This window comes from Ciona intestinalis, unplaced genomic scaffold, assembly GCF_000224145.3.
Source record: "Ciona intestinalis unplaced genomic scaffold, KH HT001068.1, whole genome shotgun sequence".
NCBI classification, from domain to species: domain Eukaryota; kingdom Metazoa; phylum Chordata; class Ascidiacea; order Phlebobranchia; family Cionidae; genus Ciona; species Ciona intestinalis.
In genome coordinates this window covers 42,547-67,256 of record NW_004191389.1, presented here as the reverse complement: position 1 = coordinate 67,256, position 24,710 = coordinate 42,547, and the positions used below count along the sequence as shown (strand labels likewise).

The following is a 24,710-nucleotide window of genomic DNA, read 5'->3' as shown; positions in this document are numbered from 1 at the left end:
AAGCCAAACCTCATTCATAAATTTCATTAAACATTGAGTTTTTTTTCAGGTATTTCACAGAAAAGATTATTCAATGATGAAGAATGTGATGAAATTGAGCGGTGTATCAACGATGTGGTGAGGAACGGCGAGAAGAATATGTACAATGAACATACGGTGGACAGAGCTCCACTGAGGGTCAAATATTTTTTTGGAGAGGTAGGATTGAATTTCAATATATTCACAATGTACAGGGGTTAGGGTGCTCATTTAGTAACTGGCGAATAGGTTCACTAGATTGAAATTAGAGCTGCCAATCTGCCATAATTATGGGCGGGAGTTTACAAATGCTCCAACCCTTTGGTCACAGTTTGCTTCTCCAAAGTTTGAGCTACAATAATAAAGAAACAAAACATTCACCCCTGAAGTTACGTACATGGTAACTTGTTAGCAGAATAAAAAAATGGGTTAAGAAGCAGCACACATGTACTGTGAACTTATTTTTGCCAAGAATCAAAAGTGACTTTCATTTATTCACTCACATGATAATTGGTATTGTCACATTTTTAGAATCTGCTGACCAATGTTGTCAATTTGTTTTTTACCTGTTGCGTTTCACCTTTAATTAAATACTAAAGCAAATATTATTAACGTCACTACAGGGATACACATACGGAAAGCAAATGAACCAAAAAGGACCTGGACAGGAGCGTTTATATCAAAAAGGAGTTGTTGACCCAATTCCTAGCTGGGTGTTTAAGAAGCTAGTAAAGTAAATGCATGATGTTTAATATTTTTGGTTCAAATTTCGCGGGTGCTTGTTTAGATATTTAGCTAACACCAAAGTCCAGAGTAAAAAATATTTTAGGCTAAAAAATAATTGCCACAACATATGCCTTTAAGAGATATTTGTCTCAGTGGTGTATCAAATGTTTGAGTGTGTATTTGCAACATGAACAAACAAAAAAAACTATTTATATGAAGGAACACAATAATTATAAATCTGAGCAATAAGGAAAATAAGAAAAAAAAAACTGCTCCAATTTAGGTAAAGACAAAGTATATTGTTTATGTTCTTAAACACTTTTTGTATATTCGAGACATTTTTCTAAAAAAAAGAAATATGTCTGGAAGACTCAAAAGGTGATATTGTAAAAACCTGAACATTATTTCTTAATTTTTTAGAATTCAAGTCGTGTCTCTTCATACCATGTATATCATTATTACCGTTTTGTACCAGGCCCTTAGAAGATTGTGGTATGATCAAGAAGAAGTGGATAACGTCAGCTGTGATCAATGATTATTATCCTGGTGGATGCATCGTCTCCCATGTTGATCCTGCTCATATATTTGAACGCCCCATCGTCAGGTACAACATAAGCTGCCTCAGATAATTAAAATCATCAAGTACAGGACTCACAGTTTATACAGTAAGTATCCAAAGCTTTTTGAGAAAGCAGAATTCGTTGTTTTAGGCTGAAAAATTATACTGTGTATTGCAAAATGCAAAAATCAATTGCTTAGAAAAGCAAACCATTAAAAGTACTTTTAGGCTGCAATATTTTGACACCTGTGTTTGAATATTTTGAAAGTTTTTTGCTGTTATGCAGTGAGTGCTGTGTAAAATATTTATAAATGATGTTTATGTCAGTAAAGTTTCATTACCACTAGTTTTCTTTTTTCTTTTCAGTGTTTCGTTCTTTAGCACCGCAGCCTTATCATTCGGTTGCAAGTTTTCATTCAAGCCAATCCGAGTGTCCGACCCAGTGGTGTGTCTTCCCATACCTCGTGGAGTTGCGACAAGCATTTCGTAAGTTTAATTTAAATTACACTGTTACACTTAACCAAAATATAACATTTTAATCACACCATGAGTATTTAAGCCATTTTAAAATCTGTTACACTTATTCAAAATGTAGCTTCCCATGTTTGTTGATTGTACTAAACTATATGAACTGTATCTTACATTTTTATCACACCGTGAAAACTTAAGGCATTTGGAAATCTGTTAAACTTAACCATAATAATAATATACATCATCACACTTAACCAAAATATGTTTTTTCATCTTTGTTACTTGTACAAAATTATAGAAACTGTATCTACATTTTAATCGCACCATGAACCTTTTTAAGGCATTTTAAAATAAATACCTGAGAAATTTATTTTTATTTGGTAATATTTAAAACAATAGCGCTTACCTTTTATTAAAAAATACCAAATTTTACCAAGTAATAATGTGTACCAAACTTAAAATCCTTTATATGTTTTTATTGTGTTATTCTTGTTTCTGCAGTACCCAAAATATAAATGTTTCTGCAGAGGTTACGCAGCAGATTCTATCACTCATTGTATCAGACCACAAGATATCAGACAAAGGCGTGCTGTTATCATATTAAGAAGGTTTGTCTAATTTCTAGTATTTTTCTTATTTTCTTGTTTCTTAGGACCACAGCCATCTGGATTCTAAGCTTTGTTTAAAATTTTAAAGCATGATCAAAGTTTTTTTTTCTAATTGCAGTCCTGAATTAAATTTGCATAAATTCGTTAAAACATGGAAACAATCAAAATTGTTATTAATTAGTGGCTCTACTTTTTGATAGCGCATATCAAACAGCTAAAAATACCTTTTTTGTTGCTTATAACTTTTTAATGTTTAAGAACATTTGACAATGCACCACGGCAAGGAGAGGATTCTTCTCTTGTGTCTCATCATAGAACATTAAACAACCATGAGGATCGAAGATCTTCAAACAGGCAAGCAATTTATACTCTATGATTAAAAGTTGCTCTTCTAGTAAAATTTTATATTATTAGTGTTTCATCTGCAAACTGGCGAGAAATTTGATTTATATTTGAAAATAATGTGCTCGTTGTTATGTATATCTAATTAAGTTTGACATATATGTCAGTCAATAATTGGAATGTTTTTACCAAATATTCAAGAGTTAAATAATCGTTCATTCCACAAACATTTACAGGCATCGTCTTTCTCTTGATTCTCATAGAGATCGTAGAAAACATACTCGAAGATCGCCACGAAGAAGTGAAGGTAGTCATCGGGATCGTGATGAGAGAGCATCCAAACGAAGAAAGGAAGAGGTTCATGATAAAAAAGAGTTTCCTTCCTTTTTGTTTACCAATTGCTATCTTAATTTTTTTCAGAAAAGTAATAATTTTTGCCTATTATTTGTTTTTTTAGAAACCTGAAGAAAAGGATAAGAAAACTAAGAAAAAAGAAAAGCAGAATGTTGAAGTTAAAGTGGTATCAACATCACTTGTACAAATATCCAACAGAAAACGAGCAAAACCTTTCTTTATGTAAACAATATCACTGCTTACTTGTTTGTGTGAATTATTGCTGACAATTAACTAAAAAAGAGAGTTTAGAACCCATCTCCTTGAACAAAAATGTTTTGTATGTTTTTTCGCTTTTCACACTTTTTTGTCTGGTTTAATATTCATTCGTTGGTTTGCTCAACATTTATTCTACTAGGTTAGGTTCTACCTTGTTGTTTCATTGGAGCTTGTTTTAGTTGATTATTTCAAAATGCTTGCTTAACAGGTCATACTGTCTGATCTACTGTACAGAATGTTTATGTTATCACACAAAGTACTTTTAAATATTGACGTATGTACTGTATATTGACTTTAATGTTTACAAACCGACACATCCACCCAAAGGGATAATATAAAGATCAGCCAGGTAAGGTACATTTGGAATTTACTTGAAGGTATATGAAATAATATTATGAAAAATTTCAGATACGAATTAAGCCGCTGCGATGCATTGTTACTGTGAAGTTGAGTTATTGAATTTTCTATTTAAGTTTGCACTGAAGATTTTCTTATTAGACATTTGCTTGTGATAACACACTGGCCAGTAATGTATAATTATCTACAGCCTGCTTGTGAGATTAGGCACAGTTGTCTAGTTAGTAGTAAAAAGGAGATGTAGCGAACGGCCGATCAAAAGGGGTTATTAGCGGTGAAGTGGTTGCTGCGTCATTTTGTTAACCATGTTGCGTAACTTTCTTATATAACGTTATTGACAGTGGGATATTAGTGTAAAGAAAACGCCCAGATTTTTGTCTCAATAGCGATGTGATTGGCTCACATATATAATCATGAGGCGCGACTGGGTTACTCTAGGTCAGACTATGTTCGTCTCTTTTTCTGTTTTTCTCTTTCTTTATTCATGAACCGCAGTTAGGTAATTTCTGCGCATGAAAACACAGCTGTTCTGAAGTCGATTACTGTGTACGGTATTGTAAGTGTGTGGCATGAAACTGGATGCAGGTGCCGCAAAAAGCTATGCATAATTTATGATATGCAGATAGCGATAGTGAACAGAAGAACGGCATAACATTTCTAAGATATCTTTCTACGACTTACTTGCAGATGCGTTAAGCGTTGGTGTATCAGAAAGTTTTCAGGTTTATCGTTGGTTGTAGTGCAGTCTTATAATTGTCCATAACAATGCTATTTTTCTTTTAGATTTCACTTACGTTTGAATTATTTTATCGTTAGCATGTATGCACGAAGTTGTTTCAGTGTTGTACTCATAGTTGCTATGTGTTGCATTTTATTACCTCAGTCTCAACAGACACAAACATTTACCAAACCTCAAAATACTGGCCAGAAGACAAGTTGCGTTTCACCAGACAAATATAATCGCAAGCCAATAGTAATGAGTATGTACATTCAAGTATGCTTTGTTTGTTCTGTGGTCTTTATAATCATATACCAATATTTATGACAGGTTTTGTAAGACCTGTCCCAGGGATGGCGTTCTTGGCTATCGACTAAACTAGTCGCTGCCTAATTTTGATTTTGCTTTTGTTCCGGACTAAAATTTTAGTTGGTAGATTTTGACTTACTTCTGTAATAAGTAATGCACAGAAGCTTAGCCAACTAAACGTGAAAAACCCCGACTAAATTTTATTTGGCTGATCCAAAAAAAAACGTGTTAAACAGTAGTTACCGCAACCGACTAGTTTAGTTGGTAGCGGAGAGTACCATCCCAGGCAGTAAAATTTAAATATCCATCAATATATTTAAGTATTTTGCATGGTTGGTTGAGAAATTGTGCAATTCCTAGTGATATTGTTAAGCTAAAATAAAAAAAACTGTTTAAAAGTTTTCTTTAATACAACGCACCTGTGTTTTTTTTAAATGATTTATTTTATTATTTAAGTTACTTACTTTCAGTACCTGGAGTTTTGGGTTCACAGCTAGAAGCAAAGATAGACAAACCAGATGTGGTTTCCATTCTTTGTTCAAGGAAATCGGACTGGTTTAGTTTGTGGCTCAATCTTGATGGACTTTTGCCGTTCCTGGTGGACTGCTGGGTTGATAACATAAAGTAGGAATGTTTTGTTGTTTATAAGATGATTTTTTTTACTTATCCTCAAGTAGCGGAGCAACGCCAGTAGTTTAATGACACTGGTGGCCTGTTTAATACACCATATTTTGCATATGTAACTTTGTGGTTGTATTGTTTTTTTGTTACTTTGTGGTTGTATTTGATTTTTGCTATGGCTGAAAATTTGGTCAATTCATTAGGGTGTCTTGCCCAAGAACACACCTGTCCACAATGGTAGCATGTAGCAGCATCCAGCATCGAACGCATTATTTTATGGTTGCGATATAAGCAATTTATTCACAAAGCAACAATACCTTATGTTTTCATAATATGCTGGTAAATAGAATTAGAACCACTCTTTGTTTACCTAAGTGAAGTAAAACATAAACAAAATATTGTGTTGTTTAGGTTAAAACCGATAATTTAAATCTTATGTATGAATAAAGTCACAGGATAAACAATAAATTGTTATGGTTTTTACTAAGTAACTAGTAGCCCGTACGCCCAGATATGTCCATTTTAATAATAGCTGTAACCTGTAGTCTTCTGACTTGATGTCCGAATGTACATTGTCCACTCGTCCGTTATTTCATCCCACGACACATGCACAATGACCCGTTATCATGTGATAGACAGACCACAATATTAAATTAAGTATATGATGTCATACAGGATGTTGTACAACAATGAAACAAAGCAAGTCAGAAACAACTATGGTGTACAGACCAGAGTTCCTCGGTTTGGATCTACTTATGCATTTGAATATTTAGACAAGGATAAATACGCAATAGGTAAATTAATATATCTTTTATAACCCATTTTTGGTGAATATATATATACAGTAAAATACACTATGGTGGAATAACTACTATTGTCAATTGTAAGAAAATCTTTTTTATATACATTTGTTCATTTATTTATACATATGTTTGTTTTTTACTAAGTATACAACTTAAGTTTTCATATCTAAACATTAGAATAGTGTGTGGATATAACAACAGTTTTCAGATAAAAACATATAATATATTGTTCCCTACAGGTAGTTTATATTTTGCGCCCCTCGTTGACCATATGACCTGTAATCTGGGATATACGAAGCAAAAAGATCTCTATGGTGCTCCATTCGACTGGCGCTTGTCACCATGTAAGTATAGTGAGAACTCCTACACTAAGCTGTTCAGTGGGAAATGATTTTAATGTCAACAATGTTGAAATGAATGTTTCCTCTACCAAGCAACAAGACCTAGTCAGAATTACTGTTTTGATACATGCCAGTAAAAAACACTGCACATAATTAAACTGTGTTGTTGCACTGTCTTAATGAGTTTGTTTTATTTACAGTGCAGCATAAAGTTTACTTCAAAAAGTTGGGCACACTTATAGAGACTGCTTACTACAACAACAACAACACCAAAGTAGTGGTGATTGGGCATAGTATGGGCAATATGTTCATGTATTATTATTTGAAGCAAAAGACGCAAGCCTGGAAAGACAAATTCATTGATTCATTTGTGTCCATTTCATCCCCTTATTTTGGTTCAGTCAAATCTCTAAAAGCACTGCTTTCAGGTAAGTTTCTGTGGTGGATAAAATACTATATTGGTCTGTTTCATAATTGCTACATCTACATGAATGTTATACTGCAATTATATATATCAACAAATTCTACATATAAACAATGTTTTGTTACCAGTATCCTTGTTTACAATATGTATGTCATGCAATTTGAAGCTGCCAGAATTACAACCATAAACAAACCATGAAACCAACCATGTTATGAATAATAAATAGGCTATCAAATGTTTTAGGTGAAACAGAGGGGCATGACTGGGTTCTTCCCAAACTGAAGCTTCGAAATGTGGTACGAACTGCCCCAGCTTTTGACTTTGTTCTTCCTAACCCAGACCTGTGGCCACATAACAAAAAAACCATAGTAGTGACCATCAAACAGAACTTCACTGTTTTTCAATACAAAGATTTATTTAAGAGAATTGGTTGTGAAGGTTGCTGGGATCTTTGGAAACAAAATGGGAAGGTTCTTGGTAAATTCACACCACCCAAAGTTCCTGTTTACTGCGTGTATTCAAGCTTGGTTCCCACACCAGAGGTAGGAACAACGTATTGGTTATCTGCTTAATGTAAATGTAATGTATTATGACAATAATTATGACAATAAATTCTTAATTTTTTTTTTATCTGCTTAATGTAGTTTTATGACAATAAATTCTTAAATATTATTTTTCTGTTAAAGGTACTATGAGAATGAATTCTCATTTATTATTATTTAATTTTAAAGCAAGCTAGTAGTTTATTATGTTCATTCAAATGAGTTCTTTATTGTTTAAATTATTAGGTTTCATTGATTTAGTATACTTAATAAGTGTTATGGGTTTACTGCTTAATTGTTTTCATACAGGATTTTATTGCTATGTCCACCTCAGTAATGTTTATGACATGGTTATAATAATTAATAATATTTACATATAAGATACATTACATTGTAATTAACAACATTCTGATAAACCACCAGTAAATTAATTATTTTGTTGTTTCTGTATTTAATATTCAAGTATCAACATAGTCAGACACTCATGTTCTAATATTAATAACAATTTTATTTGTCCTTGTGATTACGGTAGCGAAGATTAAAAATATTCTTAACGAAAAGACAAAAGCTATGTGGCTTACTGTCATCCCATGCCATAAACTAAAGTATGGTTGTTTAAACAATGCTGTGGCCCAATAAAAATGCCTTTACTTGTCCATCTACCAAATATCCAAAACATGTCGCACTGCTGAGCTTTAGCCCCTAATATTAGAACCTTATGTTCTTATCCTTGCTAATTCCAACTATGGTTTCCATTTCCACCCAGGTATTGATGTATGATGAAGATTTATTTCCCGACCAATCTCCATCTATGGTTGATGGCGATGGTGATGGTACAGTGAACAGATTCAGTGGTTCAGCTTGTCTTAAGTGGAAAACAATGCAAACGCAACCTGTATATGATGTACCAATGCCTGGTAACAAACACGTTCAAATTTTGGGCAACGAAACCTTACACAATTATCTAAATCATGTTGTACTGAGGTAACCCAACTCTTGTTTTTAAGATTTTTTCTATGGATTTTAATGAGATTTTTCCTTATTTTGAAACTTTTTGCATTCCTCTGTTTTATTCTTCCTAATGTAATTTGTTGGTTAGGACTGAAAGCGTTCATGTCACGCTTAGCGTATGGTGGTGGAATGATTAAGACTGACTTCCTGTAGTGTGTACCAATCTGTTGATGTTATTGCCTAATCACCACACAGCGAAAATCGTATATATAACTTTTAACCTGACCACCGTTTACCGCTGTAACACAACTCAGTCTTTTCAATAACTTTCTTCGCCGTGCATGGTGTGTTAATCGCGCTTATTAAAACCGATACCAACGTTGTCTGCTTACATATGTTTTTTTATTTCATGTTAACGACGTTATTATAGCATTATTGTGTGTAACTCCGGAGTCGTTTCGCTTTATTCGTTATTTTCTTTTTCGGTGTTTTCTTGCACGATGACGTCAACAGTTTAAACCGTTTCTTCACTCTGTGCTTAAGTTCACATTCTTCAAGCAAACGCTCAATGCGACCTGTGTTATGTCACAAGTAGCAACATTAGTTGTGAAATCACATAACAACGCTAAAATACCAAACACAGCGGCAGTTTGTACAAAAGCTATATGACCCACTACTTCCTCAAAATGGTACTAACGCATTGAAAATCCTATCAACTTCCGTAAATTGCATCATTATTTTTGAAAATTAGTTTTTGCCTATCAGTTGAGGTTTCGGTAAAAATTAGATTCAAAATTCCTCGTTTGCTTTGAAAATAGGCGAGAATTTAAGTCACTGATACAAAGTTAGTTTTATTGTTCTTTGATTACCGATTCAAACTGTAATCGCATTTGTGTCATCTGCTTGCCGTGTTGCATCGTGGCGAATCAATTGCTGTCTAGCAGTTACAGACAAATCCGTAAATGTAAACAACTTAATCTAAGTTCATTGTGGCCGGCTCTAAGTTCATTGTAGCCAGCAATGGTTATTTAAGACGATTATCTTTAAAAGCCACCGCGTCTTTTTTGGAATGCGATCGCTTTCGGCCGTCGGTAAAGGCAGTACGAGTGTAGAAACATGTTTGCTTACACCAGTCTGGTATATTTGTTAATCAGATGAGTGGCGATGGCGCAAGGTTTATGAGTTGCGACACAAAGGAAATCTGCTGTTACTTTACGCCAGTCCTCAAATCCGCTAAACACATGATATAGTCACATGATATAGTAGGGTGGGGGAAGATGGGACACCTATTCATACTATTTTCTCGTCCCACTTGGTAGTAAACAAAGAATATTCAAAGAATTATAAAACCGTATCCCCATGACTCCCATAGACCGTTGTTAATTGTTTAAAACACGATTAGGATATTTAATTATTATGTGGAAAAGATGTTCCGTCTTCCCCCAACCTACTATACATTATCGCCTACATACAAAAGCAACCTTTGGTAATAAAATATGCGATATGATAGGGCGAGGAAGATGGGACACCGTTTCGTTCTGTTTTTCCGTCCCGTTTGGTAGTAAACAAAAAACATTCAACGAATTATAAAACCTATCCGCAATCAGGATATTTGTATATTATGTTCTAAAAGTGTCCCGTCTCCCTTATCCTACTATATGTTGCAATTTGTTATTGAAAAAGTACTGGTTGTTTTACTTGTTTAGTATTTAACGATCGAAACATTACTCACCGATACCCCTTCGCTTCTCCAATGTATCCTTGAAGTGTTCCTCTATGGACCTAATAGCACCCTCCAGCGACGATGTGTATGCTTCCATAAAGTCGTCAGATGTCTCACCCCATTCATAATCTGGTAGCATCGGAAGGACGCGCAAATCGACGATGATCGAGCGAATCTCGTTTAAAGCTTGTCTGAGGTTACTGGTTTGAACCAGTTTTATGCAGTACATCAGATGCTCATGGATTTCTTTACCAGGATGTTGGCTTAACTAAAAAAATATTCTCGGTTTCAGAGGTTTCATAACCTACAAAAGGTACATTTGCGGTAACTAGAGGGCATGACCACTATTGATCAGCGTTATATTGACAGTCGTTGGATAGATATAGTAGGGTAGGAGAAGATGGGACACCTGTAGAATATAATATCAAAATAGCCTGATTGGATTTTAATCACCTAACAACGGTCTATGGGGGCCGTGAAGACACAGTTTTATAATTCTTTAAGTGGTTTACTACCAAATAAGACGAAAAATAGGATGAAAAGGTGTCCCACCCTACTATACACTGATCCAAACATCATGTGTGTGCTTTATACAAACCAACTTTGTAAGATGTGCTGTTAAGCAGGCCAACCACATTCCATATTTCTATCGCTTGATCGGTAGAGCTTGCTGAGGAAATACTGTGTAATGTGAAGTCCAATTGTTCTATTGTACGTGGTAGATTGGCAACATAAGTGCTTGTCTCGTCTGCATCGATAAAACCACACACTTGGTAAGATCTTTCGTAACTAAACCCTTCGCCGTCGTGACTTGGAATGATGTGAACTGTTTTCGCGTCTGCTCGATGGAATATCGTTATTTAAATAATAGATATAGTAGGGTGGGGTAAGTTAGGACACTTTTTCATTCTATTTTAATATCTCATTTGATAGTAAACAAAAAGCATTCAATGAATTATAAAACGCTATCCTCACGACTCCCACATATCTTTATTAATTGTTTTAAACACGATTAGCATATTTGGATATTATGTGCAAAAGGTGTCCCGTACTCCCCCACCCTACTACACAATAAAGTTATGGGTATTCTGTACCTGGTACTATCACGCTGTGATACGCGGGGTGTGTTTGTAAAAATTCCATGGCCATCGTTGCTTTAATCTCGTTTTCTGATATATGTTTGAAGGAGCTGACCGGGAAGTAATCTACCTGGGTAAAGTATATAATCCTGTCGGGTAAGATGGGACACATTTAGCACATAATATCTAAATAACCTGATTGTATTTTAAACAATAAACAACGGTCTATAGGAGTCATGAGTATGCGATTTTATAATTCTTTGAATGTTCTTTGTTTACTACTAAATGGGATGAGAAAATAGAATGAAAAGGTGTCCCATCTTCCCCTACCCTACTATATATGAAACTATACGTTGTAATAAACTTTGTTACTATTTTCGTTTAGAAGTTGTATTAGTATTATGAATTCACTCAAAACCTTAACGGTGGGTAGCAGTGTCCTAGCTTGTTCCATAACCAAGCACCATAGGTTATTAATGGAAACTTGCTCTTCCGCGCTAAGTCTTTGAGTGTCTTCGTTCATGTCATATAGCATTATAAAGGTGGTGAAACTCTTTGTTGCAGCGTTCCACCTATCCAAGCGGCGGTTACAGATCGCTCGCCATAGGTGAGGCAATGGTGTGCTTGGACTGTAGTTTATACTCTGTATTTGCAAAACAGTGAATATTTTGTTTGCATATATATATAGTAGGGTGGAGAAAGACGGGACACATTTAGCACATAATATCCAAACATCTGATCGTGTTTTAAACAATTAAGAACGGTCTATGGGAATTGTTAGGACACTGTTTTATAAATGTTTGAATGTTCTTTGTTTACTAACGAATGTGACGAGAAAATGAAATGAAAAGGTGTCCCATCTTCCCCCACTTTACTCTATAGTTTAAATAGGAAAGTCAGCATTGTAATTTTGTATGTTTTTTTCAAACTGGGATAGGTGTTTAAATAATGTAATTTAAGTATGTGACAAAATGTACAGGTTAGCTTAAGTGTGTCAATTTCACTTAACTGGAGAATTCTTTCCAAAGCTGCATGATTGTTGTTAGAGCACAGATAGCAAAGGGAAATTTGTTCACATATTGCACTCTGTACTTTAAATGCATCTCCAACTTCAGGATATTTCTTGCTCGAAAATTCTACATCCTGCAATTTGTGTTGAAATTATCACTGTATATAGCTTTAAAATTTGGATTGTATTCTCGGTAAACGACTAAAGTTAGTCGGCCGCGGTTATTATTATTATTCCTTAGCCTACCGTGTTTTTTTGGTCGACCGACTAAAATTTAGACCGCCAACTAAATTTCTATGCATTACTTATTACAGAAGTTAGTAGGTAGAAATGGGGGCAAATAAATGTTAGTCGGTCGATTTAGGCGGCGACTAGTTTAGTCGGTAGCCGAAAATGCCACCCAGCAGAATCAGTATATTAATATATATGTTTATAAACCGAATCTGCTTTGAACGATGTATCATAATTGGCTATAGTGGAGCCACCATACATATCTCTAAAAGGCCACTGTGAACCTGTATGTATGGTTTAATTATGACCTTAGCCTACCTCAATAAAGTTCAGCAGATCTTTGAAACGGACTATTGCTTGACCGTAGAAACCTGCTTTAAATTTTGCTTGTGCTTTTTCAGCGTACTTTAAAATTTGTTCGTCTCCCCATTTGTATTGGTGGCCTAAAAAGTTGTTCGGTATATATGAGTATTTTTGGGCCTAAATAGCAGCGGTACCATTCACTGCTAAATATACATTAAGATTATAGTACCGGTCACAAATGAGAATATAAGGTTTTCCAGCCTTTCAATTTCAGTGTTTTCTTTCTGTATGGATGTCTCTGCCTCGTCATCGAAAGAAGAATCAAAACTCTCTGTGACGTCACTGGCAGAGGTGTCAAACAACCGCCTCGACACCGATGTGGATTCCATTTTGAATACTATTGATTGTTTAATTAAAATAAAAAAATACCAAGACGTAATTTTTTAAATATTGCGTCTTTTGTGACATCACACAACTTAACGTAGCGATAGCAGTTCGTACAATAAAGTCGCAGGTATTTTTCCGATTTGATTTTATAGTACAAATTTTCTGACAAAAATTATATTTTGTATATGTATGTTTTTAAGATCCAGGCACCTAACTTTCAAAATACATTGCTATTGTCAGTGTACTATATCGTTTGCACTCCCCAAATATATACGACCTAGCCATTATCCGATCTACAGATATTTTTACCGCGAACTGAGCAAGAAACCAAGAAGACGTGAATATTGTTAGCCATGTTTTTCCGATTTCCCGTTCATGTGGTTTTTTTTAAAATCAACTATTTCTTCAAGATTTTGCAGTGTGCTGTTCATAAAGTGCAGATAACTCAGTAATTATTTTAAATTTACACATTTTAAGTGAGAAAAAGTGTATAATTTCCCAGTAAAAGTTGTCTCACACGTATAAGCGTGTTTCTCATCAATGTCATTATTTTAAAAATGGTTTCTCAATATTTTTTCAACAAAAAAATTTTTTTGACATTTTTGAGACATACTTTTGACTTGTATTTTTTTAAATCTACCCATAAAAAGTAAATTATATAACAAAATCCTACAATTTATAGTTACCATCAATAAAAAACAATATCCTGTTATAATTTAAATAATTATACCTGGAAACTCTGTATAAACTTGATGCATTAAAATGTCCATCTCATTGGATAAAGAAGCTTTCTTCCGGAGATTGCAAAAGTTGTATTCAACATGGGAGGTAAGATTTAAAGAAAAAGTTCCAATTTGCAAAAAATACTCTAAAACTAACTCTCTAACTTTCAGTTTTTCAACCGAAAATGTTGTTAAGGCAAAATCTGTGCAAAACCGTTTTAAAAATGCCTCAAATATTTAATTTTTAAATTAATGTAAAACAGAACATTACAGAATCATTTATTTAACTGTTATAATATCTTTTGACATTAAAATATTTATAAACCTTACATATTAGCTATTAGTCATGTTGTGTCTGAATCCCAGTCTGCAGAGTATGGCAGTTCCTGACAAGATCTTGCGCGTGCAAGACGGTTATTTTTCGCGTGTGTGCTATCATTAAAAATATGCATGCAAAGCATGTACATTTTCAAGCCACCTTAGGAAATCTTACTTAATTTAATACGTATTTTTTTCTTTGTTCGCGCGTGCACCTGTCATACTCTGCAGTCTGGTCTTAATCTAACTTGCTCTATATCTGCGTGCCCAGAAAACTACCTGTCATCTTACGAGTTACCACCTATGTAACCGTATGGCTTACAGTTTAGAAAATGGTGACCCACTGGATGGAGCATTTCCATTAAGTGTCTTACCCAAAGACGCGCCCCCAATGGTAGCAGCAATGAGCCTTGACCCAAAAACATAGGTTAGAGTAGTGGTTCTTAAACTGGGACGCCCCCTAGAGGGGCGTGTAACACTCGGAAGGGGGAACGCAAAAACTATAAAATAAAATGTTATGTGTTATTACAGTGGTGTTCAAAAAGCTAAATTACGACGCAGGTAAAAGTTAAAGTTAGGAAAAACATGGTAAATATGAGGCTAAACTACGACGCAAACGTAAACCGAACGGTTATTTGATTTCAATTTTGCGTTGATCGCGAAAATGTCTTTTACGCAACAATACAGATACAGTCAACCAAGGGGGCGCGGTTTAAAGCATGTCCAATATGTCAGGTTTGGCTGTGGTGGATCATGGCAGAATTTAACAAAAAAGCGGGGCGCAAGTTTGTTGAGTTCTACGTTGGGGGGACGTGCTTCAAAAAGTTTAAGAACCCCTGGGTTAGAGCCTTGGAGGCATTTGTGCAGAATTGTTGTTAATTTAATAATGTTAACACAACGCAGGCAGCAACTGATGCTCCTCTTGAAAAATGTGATGCAGTTGTTGTTTCCATGGGAACAGATGAGGATGTTGTGTATTCCAAAACTACAGCTCTGCAGGTTCTCTTCTTATTATTTAATGTTGTATTATTTGATGGCAGATATTCGGATCAATAAAATTATTTATAAAGGGCAACATGGTATGGTTATATGGTGGCCTATTCAGAGCTTTTATGAGTTGTGCAAGCGTGGTTGCCACACTTTTCATACTTTTATTTTAAGCAATTTGAAATATATATATATATAAATTATAATTGCATTGGAAAAATTCAAAATGTTTCTTACATATTCAGACATGGCTGTGTGGATACGAACTAACAGATACTGTGATGGTCTTCTGCAAACAAACCATCACAGTTTTGTCAAGTAAGAAAAAGGTAAGTTTTAAAAATGCTTGTAAATATAAGCTTCTATATTAAACACTAATAGTAAATTACTATTAGTAATATTTAAGAAAAAAAGTCAGATTTGGCTAATTATACCAATTTTGAAAAAAAAATCTGCTTTGCTTTTACTATGCCAATTTTGACATTCATTGAAGTAAGGTGAAGTTCTAAATATATCCTATTTAAATATATTATAGTAAATTCAACAGAAATACTTAATGTAACGGGCCAATGGTGTTTTATCTTTTTGTAGTATGTGGTTATGTAATAGTTTGATCTTGTGCAAAGATATTCTATAAATAAAAATTAGGACCTAATCATAAGAGCTGGTTTCATTTCTTGGGTTAACCATTTGTAGATGATAATGTGTTAGATGATAATGTGTTTTCAGTTGGTGACCCTCCTCACTGTTCATTGTATGCGTATATATTTATAGCCCCCACTGTTATGTGACTGTCCATGCATAGCAAACTGTAGAGCTTGGTGATTGTGTGTCACTCTCAAGCCTCCATTTTGTTCTGTTTATGTTTTTTCCTAAATTGACTTTGCAGACTTAGTATGCATTCGCTAGTGTTTTAATAAATGTACACTGAAATGGAATTTTCCTTATGTATCTGTTTCCTTAGATTCAATTCCTAAAAGATGCAGTAAGTGGAAGAACAGAGGAAAATGCAAATGGTTTGCCAAATGTTGAACTCATGTTGAGGGACAAAGAAAATAATGAAGAAAATTTTGTAAAACTTATACAAACAATCAAGGAAAGTAAAAACGTAAGTGGGTTTAAATTGTTTTGTGGTTCTATAAAAAATAGTTTTTGTCTGGGGAAAGATGGGACACCTTTTCATTGTTTTTTAGTTTTATCCTGTTTGGAAGTAAACAAAGAACATCCAAAGAATTATAAAACCATATTTTCATGACTTCCATAGACTGTTGTTAATTGTTTAAAACAGGATCAGGTATTTGAATATTATTTCCTAATGGTGTATGTCTTCCCCCACCTTACTATATATGTTAATTTATATCTTCTGTGTTTGCTATATAGAACCTTTGGCAGGTTTAGCATTGTGTTTAATGCTGTTTTAACTTCTACAATGTTATTTTGAACTGATTGCAAATTGCAGGGAAATGTCATTGGTCAATTTCACAAAGACAAATTTTCCACAAAATTCATCGATTCTTGGAAGGAGGCGCTTGGAAAAGCAGAGTTCGAATCTGTAAATATTAACTTTTATTTAATTGTACCAAAATTGTAGAAGCATATTCAAAATTTGATTAATTTGCAATAATGTATTTCTATATAAGGATACTTTACTATATACTTGTACTTTGGTGTGTGTAACACACTGTGTGTTAATTTCATAAGAAGGTTGAACTTTTGTAGGAGATACTAAACTGTCCTATAAGCGATGACTATAAGCAATAACTAAACAAAACAATGACTAAACAGAGGGTATTGGAGATATAAATAGGTGGGATATACGCCAGTTTACCTAAAAGGGCATACCAACAAAAATGACTATATTGTCACATGGCTAGAGGTTCTCAAATGTGTTGTAATGGTACACTGAAACAGCTTTAGAAATATCTCGTACTAAAACTATTTTAAAAGCTAGAAATGGTTAAATTTGAATGACACACAACGGTTAAATTCGCACTTAAAAAAAAAGGTTTTTTAATTAAGACCCTTGTTTACTAAATCTAGAACTCTCCATACTCCATTAATACTACATGTCTTGGTCATTTTATCAGGTTGACATTAGTGCACCACTGGCTGTACTTATGGCTCCGAAAGATGAATCTGAGATTGCTATGATGAAGAGAGCTGCAGGTGTCACACTCGAGATATATAGCAAAGTTTTCAAGGAGAATGTTAAAGATGTAATTGATGCAGACAGAGTAAGTTTTCATGTATTTTAATTATAGTGAATTTTGAATGGATGATTGTAACTTATTTTATCATCCCGTTCCTGGAAAAGACAGTCAAAAAGCACAGGTGTTCTGTTTTATGCACCTCGTGCTAGCTTACAAGTTACCAATGTTACTTTGTGGGTTATTTTTTATGTGTGGCTGATAATTTGGACAGCCCATTAGGGCCATTAATGACCACTGGGTTTGAGCAATTGCCGTTAAATGTCTTGCCCAAGGACACATACGCTAACAATGGTAGCAGCGGTAAGCCTTAAACCCATTACCTCTTGGTTAGACACGGGCACGCTAATCATTTTGCCACAGCGCCAGGCCATTTTATCAGACATATTGCCATTTACAACCCATTTCAGAATTCGATCCCCTAGAAATTTTATTAAACATGTTTTTTTGTATGTCATAGGACTCATAGCCAAAAGTCTTGACACATGGCCAAGGAAACTTTAAATTTATTAAAAAAGGTTAAAAGTTTTCGCCAAATGCTCATTTTTGGAAATATACATTATATATATATAAATATATACAAATAAAATATTTTTTTACAGAAAGTAAAACATTCCAAGATGTCTGAGTTGATAGAAAAAGCTCTTGAAGACAAGACACATTTAAAAGGAACAGATCCAACATTAGTTGAGACATGTTATCCTCCTATTATTCAAAGTGGTGGGACATACAACCTCAAATTCAGTGTCGTAAGGTAATTGTATGTATATTTTACAATAATATTTATAAATTAAAAGTCGTAGTTGCATTTTATTACCCTGTTTTATACACAGGTCTAATTTAACCACCTGCCATTTAGAAGACTTTGGGTCTTTTTTGGCGTTTTTTTTAACAGTGGATCAGTTGAATCATCAAAGTACTAGTTTTTTAGAACCAACTTTTCCCTAAATGCAGTAGATTTTTCTACTAAGAGTTAAATATTATGTCATTTTTGCTTCAATATTCCGTGCTAAAATGCATTTATATGTTGATTTAAAATTTTAATCTTGTTAAAAACACCTTCACTTTGGTTGCATCATTTGTATTGTTGATTGACAGGTTTTGAAATTAATAAATGTTGGGTATTTTTGCTTGTTTTTATATTATTGGGTAATTACTTTATGTTAACCTTGTTTTTTTAGTGATAAAAACACTCTTCACTTTGGTTGCATCATCTGTATGTTTGGTGTTCGCTACCGATCATATTGTTCCAACGTTGTCCGAACATTGATGGTGAATCCTAGCGATGAAATGCAAAGCAATTACACCTTCCTTGTCGAACTTGAAGAGCTGATGTTCGAAAAACTAAAACCAGGTCAGCTGTATGAATGAATGTAACTTACTTTATCTTCGAGGACCGGAAAACGACAGGAGTTATAATACGGGTGTTCTGCTTCATACACCTCGTGTCAGCCTATGAGTTATTTTTTTGGTATTTTTAATTTTTTTTATGTATGGCTGATAATTTTGACAACCCATTGGTGACCACTGGGTTGGAGCAATTGCTGTTAAGTGTTTTACCCAAGGACACACACGCCCACTATGGCAGCAGCGAAGAGCCTTGTAATTTTGTTTCACCTTTGAATTGACTCACTTATTTAGATTTAGCTATAAACAACAACCCTTTAAAACTAACCGTAGCTTAAAACAGTTTCCTTACCATTTAAGATGACAATTATTTTAACATTGGTATGAATTTTAACAGTTACAATAGGAAACACCCAACATAATAAAATAATATAGGTAGTCTAAAAAAAGTTTTTCCATGGAATTATGTAATATTATAGGGTAGTCCAAAAAAGTTTTTTCATGGATTTAAATAACAAAGGTAGTTCAAAAAATTTTGTTCCTGATATTAACTAAAATAGGTAGTCCAAAAGAAGTTTTTTATGGAATTAAATAATACAGGTTGTTCAAAATATGTTTTTTTTTATGGAATTAAATAATATGGGTAGTCCAAAAAAGTTTTTTTAATGGATTTAAATAATGAAGGTAGTCGAAAAAATTATAGGTAGCCCCAAAAAAGTTTTTTTTCATATACTAAATAATATAGGTAGTCCAAAAAATGTTTTTTTTATAGAATTGTTATTTGCGTAATATACCATTGATTTATAGCATACAACCCACCCATTATTATTAATACTATTCCTCAATATTCAGGTGTTCGATTATGCGATGTCTACAGCTCTGTGTTGTCCAAAGTGCGATCTGCCAAACCTCAACTAGTTAGTAAACTAACTAGGAGTTTTGGTTTTGCGATGGGCATTGAATTTCGTGAAGGAGCCTTATTAATCAATGGAAAGAATCAAGTAAAGGCAGAAAAAGGTGACAAGTGAAGTTGTTACATCATGAAAATATTTAATTTATAGTAGGCTACCCATTTTTTAAAAAAAAACCTGAAATTTTAGGTAGGTGTTTAAAATCTGCAAGCATTTGTTTTAAACTTTTTTTTGTATTATCCAATTTTGCTTTTGTTTAAAATTGAATATTATATAATATAAGCTAAACGGGCCAGGGCAGGATAGAAAAATGGCTACCCTGGAAGTTGGCCCGTGGTCCATTAATTGTTTCATTATGTAGTAAAAATAAAGCGAAACCTGTTAACTCGTTTCGTGCAGACGATTGAAGCCAGAGTATTACGCATAAAATTTACCTTCTATATTGCTTAGTGCTTGTTATGTATATTTTTCTACCCACTACCATAACTGTTACATAACAAGCTTAATTGTGATGTCTTCCATTGTTGTAAGGTACATAGTTACGAAATACCAACTTTTGGCAATACATTACGCCACAAGCGGCATTTTGATGCAATCCAAGATTATAACTTTTGATATTTTTAAAACCAAGCTATAACTAGGGAGGGGCCGGATTAAATCGGGATCCGAATAAGGAGTTGTTCGACATATTTTTAGATTTGCAATCGAATCCAAATAGTTTAGGTCTTAGCCTATCCCTAGCTATAATGTTACATTTCTTCACAATCTTCATTTTATTCAAACAAAAGTCAAAAATGCTACTGTGACAGAAACAATTTTCGTTTTGCATAATCAATAATACGAAAGTTAAACTTAACTAGTTTTACTTTTATTTTCAAAAGAAAAACATTTTTTCAGGAATGGTCTTCAACATTAACATCGGGTTTGAAAATCTTGTGAATCCTGATGGTGAAAAAAGTGCCGACAAAAATTACGCATTGTATGTTGGTGACATGGTGCTTGTGAATGATGAACCACCTGCCTCGTTGATAACACGGGATAAAAAGAAAGCCAGAAATATTTCAATATTTCTAAAGGTTGGCCCATAATTGGGATGTTTAGTTTTTATTTTGTGAAAGTTGCAAATATTTTTAAAATATGTGTTTTATACCATGTTTCAATTTTTGCACCTAAATTTTCTGTCCAATGCACATATACTCTAATAGCGGTTCTTAATACTTTTAAGGCATATTCCATTATATGATACTTTAAAACCTGAACCGATATTTTACAAAAGCATGTTCAATCATAGACTATAGGTCAACTATGTTTTACATACCCCTTAAAAGTCAAATAGTCAGTTAAAATAATTTCCGTAATTTTATAAGCAATGATTTTATCATCTACCATTTTGCACCTTTGTATAGTCTTTCTTTATAGCCTTTCTCAAAAGTTTAAAAGTAATTTTTTTTTTATAAAGTAATGATCGTCTTTTTTTCTCTTAGGATGAGAGTGAAGAGGAGAGTGAGGAGGAAGAGGATTCAGCGAATGTCCTCCTGGGAAGAGGAGCAAGGAGTGCTCTTGTTAAAGAAAAAACTCGGGTGAGGAAAATTCACTTTTTTTATTTTCACAAATATTTATGTTGTATCAACATTTCACCTGCAAACTTTTTCAAACATTTATTAGAGGTATGTGAGGGTAAGGTGGGACACCTTTAGCACATAATATCCAAATATCCTGGTTGTATTTTAAACAAGTAACAATGGTCTATGGGAGTCCTGAGGATACGGTTTTTAATAAATCTTTGATTGTTCTTTGTTTACTTCAAAATGGGATGATAAAATGGAATAAAAAGGTGTCCCATCTTCCCCCACCTTACTATATGTCTGTTATTATTTTCAGCAAGAGATCAGCGCTGAAGTGAAAAGACAAAACCACCAACGCGAGTTGAGAATGGATTTGAACAAACTTGCCAAGGAGAGGATAATGCACAACAGTGGATCCGTTGAATCATCAAAGTGAGTTTTTCGGATCCAAACTTTTCTTAAAGAGTCCTGCCCACGGTTTTCATGGTTGCGCATTTTTTTGTATAGGAACAAAGTTTATGTCTACTGATGCTAAATTAACAGCTAGTTTGTGAAAAATTGCTTTTATTAAAAAGTTTTACACGTTTAAAAAATCAGATTTTAAAGTTGTTAAAAATGTCACTCTCGGGCACTGTGACGTCACAATACAATATAGAACTTTTGCTTTTCTTAGCTGAAAATAAAAGAAAATAATTTATTTATATTTTTCGCATGATATTAATTCAGATATCACAAAAAAGTTCTGTTTTTGTTAACAATTACTTCCCTTTGCATTGCTACTTCTCGAAAAACACATTTGCAGTTAACCTCTAAAAAAATTTCAAGAAAAACATTTCAAACAGCCATTATTTTACATTTTTATTTTACGTTTTACACAGAGTGAAAAAGTCGAACGTTTCTTACAAATCTCGTTCTCTTCTTCCCGTGAAAGAACCCGATATTTATGATTTGAAAATCTTCATTGATAAAAAATACGAAACAATCGTGTTGCCTTTGTTTGGAATTCCAACCCCATTCCATATCTCAACTATAAAGGTTGGAGAAGGTTTTTTTATTTTCTAATTTGAAAGTTCTATTTGGTGTTTTGAAGTGAGTTTTAAATAGTTGTTAGGGGGATTTTTTTTTATTAAAATAATTTTTTTTCTGATGAAAGTTGGGGGAGATCTATTTTATTTTCTGATTTAAATTTTTTTTTCCATGTTTTAAAGTGACTTTAAATATTTGTTGGAGGGGAATTTTATTTTTTTTATTACAATTCTTTCGTGTTTTGAAGTGACTTTTTAATAATTGTTAGCGAAGAAATTTTTTTAAATTTATGTTTATTAAATTTTTTTTTTAACTTTCTTTTGTGTTTTGAGGTGATTTTTAAACAGTTGTTGGGGAATCATTTTTTTTTATCATTTTAGTTTAGCAAAATGTTCTTTTTTTCTATAAGTATCTTTTATGTTTTAAGTTGTTTAATCTACCCATTTTCAAATTGCGCAACAAATATTTAAAACTTACAAAAAATTTCAAATTTACAGAATGAAACCATTTTTTTAAAGTTTCTTTTATGTTTAAAGTTTTTTTAAGATACCCATTTTTAAATTGCGCAACAATTATTTAAAAGTTACAAAAAATGTTAAATCTTAAATCTACAGAACATAAGTATGAGCACAGAAGGTGATTACTCGTACCTCAGGATCAACTTTTTCTGCCCAGGAAGGTGAATGGATTGTTTATCATTCGTAATCCTGTTTTCTTCATGTATACTTTTATTATAAACAAACCCCTATTGTTGCGTGTTTAATATACTTTATGAAGGCATTCAAATGGTGCATGCCAGTTGACGTTCAAAGTGCAATTCCTGCAAGGAACAATAGGCTGTATTTCGTCATAATGCCATTTTGGATGTTGCAAAATCATACACTGAGACGTTTTTGAACAAACGTTCACTTCGAACAAAATTAATTGGGTAAATGCGACGATGCCAGTACAGCGTTAGGTTTTTTAACACCCTAGGCATTGAAACTGGGGTGGCATGCTACCCCTGCCACCCCGGAAATGAAAGCCTATGGTCCATATGTAATCTTTGTGTTCTATTGTGTATGGGTGAGGTCCTGGGATTTAGGCAAGGGTTTGGCCCATTACCCCAACACCATTGTATGTCTAACAGTGACTTGCTCGCGGTAGTGAAATCTATTTATGTTCCGACTCCAGAGTTCCGACCAAGTCCCGATTCTTGACCTGTAGGACTCCATATGCAAACTATATCTTCGAACTCGTTCTCACGCGATTCGCAGACATTAAAATCATTCTTATGTTAATACCATGTACATTTACCACACAGCACCATTGTGAAAGAAAACACAAGATTCCCATCCACCGATGACGCAATGTTTATTAAGGAGCTGTAAGTAAACTTATGCATTTGCTTAGTGACAGTATTTAAATAAAAAGCCTTATGAAATAAATTGTATATTAAAATACTAATTTGCACTGTAAATTTCAATAAATTTTATCTACTTTAAAAATTTGGAGAAAATTTAAAAAAAATTTTAATTAAAAGTTCATGGAAGTTATTATTGAAATTTATTAACAATTACTTGCAGCACATACCGAGCGCTTGCTAATCGCGTGCCCGGTCGATCAGAACCTCCTGCAGCCAACTTACAACTCAGTTTCCGATTAATTAAAGAACTCCAGAAGAAATTTAAAACAAGGGAAGATGAGGAAAGGGAGAAGGAGGTGGGTTGTGGTTGGGAGTTGTCACTCGGTTACGGTAATTTCTATGTGGCGTTTTTTGACGTCAGAATGATTAAGTTTCTCATGATAATTTGGATGCCAAAATTAAGCTTAGCGACACATGGCAATGAATCGCAGTGCTGGTTGGGACAAGTTGTGTACTAAAAGTTCATGGTTTTTAACATTAAATTTCTGATTTAATTTTAAATTTGTAATTAAATTTACGGAGGTTAATTGAGTTTTGGGGACGAGTGGTGTAGATAAAGTTCAAGTTTTTAACATTAAATTTCTCATTTAATTTAAAATTTAAAAGTTTCAACATTATATTTCTGATTTAAATTCAAAAATTTCTGATTTAATTTTAAATTTTCATTTTGTTGTTTTAAGTGCAACCAAAAAAATGTTAAAAGAAATTGGTGTTAGGGTTGGGGGAAATACAGTGTATATTGGGGTTGTTTTGTTTCTAACATTCAATTACATTTAGCTAAGCTGACTTTTTTGATAATTTTTGACAATATTCTGCTTATTGTTTTATGTTTGGGTAAAATTACTTGGTTGGTTTAGTGAGCTTATAATAAAATGATCACAAATCACTTACAAACAAACCAGTAACTGTTATTATTATACATTTAGACTGCAGGGCAATCGGTGGTTTTAAAATGCTTTTGTATTCTGTTATTCTTTGCCTTTTAGCAACCATAAAAAAAAAACAAGTATTGGTTAAGCTTGAAAAATTTAATTAAATTTAAATATGTATATAAAAAATTTCTGACCTTTTTTGTTTAAAAGTCCCCT

General features: G+C 33.5%; 5 protein-coding genes across 5 annotated transcripts in view; 3 read left to right on the top strand and 2 right to left on the bottom strand.

Moving 5' to 3' along the window:
- Positions 1-49: 49 nt before the first annotated feature.
- On the top strand, positions 50-3,693 carry LOC100176098 (RNA demethylase ALKBH5; the record flags this gene model as incomplete). The annotated part of the gene is given in 8 exon segments (XM_002122540.5): positions 50-198; positions 642-751; positions 1,220-1,348; positions 1,670-1,789; positions 2,302-2,382; positions 2,641-2,736; positions 2,961-3,081; positions 3,182-3,693. Coding segments are annotated over 8 exon segments (929 nt in total), but the record flags the coding sequence as incomplete, so codon positions are not given.
- Positions 3,694-4,438: 745 nt separating this feature from the next.
- On the top strand, positions 4,439-8,785 carry LOC100178412 (group XV phospholipase A2-like). Its single transcript, XM_002129269.5, has 7 exons — positions 4,439-4,673; positions 5,191-5,344; positions 6,017-6,135; positions 6,384-6,488; positions 6,686-6,913; positions 7,153-7,451; positions 8,218-8,785. Exons 1-7 carry the CDS (start codon positions 4,511-4,513, stop codon positions 8,437-8,439), a joined length of 1,290 nt encoding a protein of 429 aa, XP_002129305.1. The 5' UTR covers positions 4,439-4,510; the 3' UTR covers positions 8,440-8,785.
- LOC100180779 (spermatogenesis-associated protein 16-like) lies at positions 8,786-11,932 on the bottom strand. Its single transcript, XM_002129215.4, has 5 exons — positions 11,623-11,932; positions 11,220-11,334; positions 10,728-10,963; positions 10,135-10,393; positions 8,786-8,977 (listed from the first exon to the last, which is right to left on the bottom strand). Exons 1-5 carry the CDS (start codon positions 11,737-11,739, stop codon positions 8,835-8,837), a joined length of 870 nt encoding a protein of 289 aa, XP_002129251.1. The 5' UTR covers positions 11,740-11,932; the 3' UTR covers positions 8,786-8,834.
- Positions 11,933-12,016: 84 nt separating this feature from the next.
- On the bottom strand, positions 12,017-13,697 carry LOC113475591. Its single transcript, XM_026839901.1, has 3 exons — positions 12,977-13,697; positions 12,763-12,887; positions 12,017-12,347 (listed from the first exon to the last, which is right to left on the bottom strand). Exons 1-3 carry the CDS (start codon positions 13,134-13,136, stop codon positions 12,081-12,083), a joined length of 552 nt encoding a protein of 183 aa, XP_026695702.1. The 5' UTR covers positions 13,137-13,697; the 3' UTR covers positions 12,017-12,080.
- A 98-nt stretch (positions 13,698-13,795) lies between these two features.
- LOC100183139 (FACT complex subunit SPT16) overlaps positions 13,796-24,710 on the top strand; it is a 16,075-nt gene continuing 5,160 nt past the window's right edge. The window contains 16 exon segments of the mRNA XM_018816937.2: positions 13,796-13,962; positions 15,078-15,173; positions 15,407-15,490; positions 16,126-16,269; positions 16,621-16,713; positions 17,249-17,395; positions 17,971-18,122; positions 18,550-18,722; positions 19,568-19,732; positions 20,524-20,702; positions 21,111-21,206; positions 21,508-21,623; positions 22,070-22,226; positions 22,832-22,896; positions 23,521-23,583; positions 23,783-23,925. Coding sequence (XP_018672482.1) covers positions 13,897-13,962; positions 15,078-15,173; positions 15,407-15,490; positions 16,126-16,269; positions 16,621-16,713; positions 17,249-17,395; positions 17,971-18,122; positions 18,550-18,722; positions 19,568-19,732; positions 20,524-20,702; positions 21,111-21,206; positions 21,508-21,623; positions 22,070-22,226; positions 22,832-22,896; positions 23,521-23,583; positions 23,783-23,925 — 1,939 coding nt within the window. The 5' untranslated portion in view covers positions 13,796-13,896.

Bases quoted from the DNA above. Each gene is read 5' to 3' on its own strand.
- LOC113475591 (XM_026839901.1), bottom strand. From the start codon at position 13,136: ATGGAATCCACATCGGTGTCGAGGCGGTTGTTTGACACCTCTGCCAGT. The intron at 12,888-12,976 runs GTACTATAATCT...ACAACTTTTTAG, and splicing joins TATATTCTCATTTGTGACCG to GCCACCAATACAAATGGGGA. The intron at 12,348-12,762 runs GTAGGCTAAGGT...CACAAATTGCAG, and splicing joins ATCTGCTGAACTTTATTGAG to GATGTAGAATTTTCGAGCAA.
- LOC100180779 (XM_002129215.4), bottom strand. From the start codon at position 11,739: ATGCTATATGACATGAACGAAGACACTCAAAGACTTAGCGCGGAAGAG. The intron at 11,335-11,622 runs GTTTTGAGTGAA...TACTTTACCCAG, and splicing joins CACTGCTACCCACCGTTAAG to GTAGATTACTTCCCGGTCAG. The intron at 10,964-11,219 runs GTACAGAATACC...TCCATCGAGCAG, and splicing joins TCACAGCGTGATAGTACCAG to ACGCGAAAACAGTTCACATC.
- LOC100178412 (XM_002129269.5), top strand. From the start codon at position 4,511: ATGTATGCACGAAGTTGTTTCAGTGTTGTACTCATAGTTGCTATGTGT. The intron at 6,914-7,152 runs GTAAGTTTCTGT...CAAATGTTTTAG, and splicing joins TCTAAAAGCACTGCTTTCAG to GTGAAACAGAGGGGCATGAC. The intron at 7,452-8,217 runs GTAGGAACAACG...ATTTCCACCCAG, and splicing joins GCTTGGTTCCCACACCAGAG to GTATTGATGTATGATGAAGA.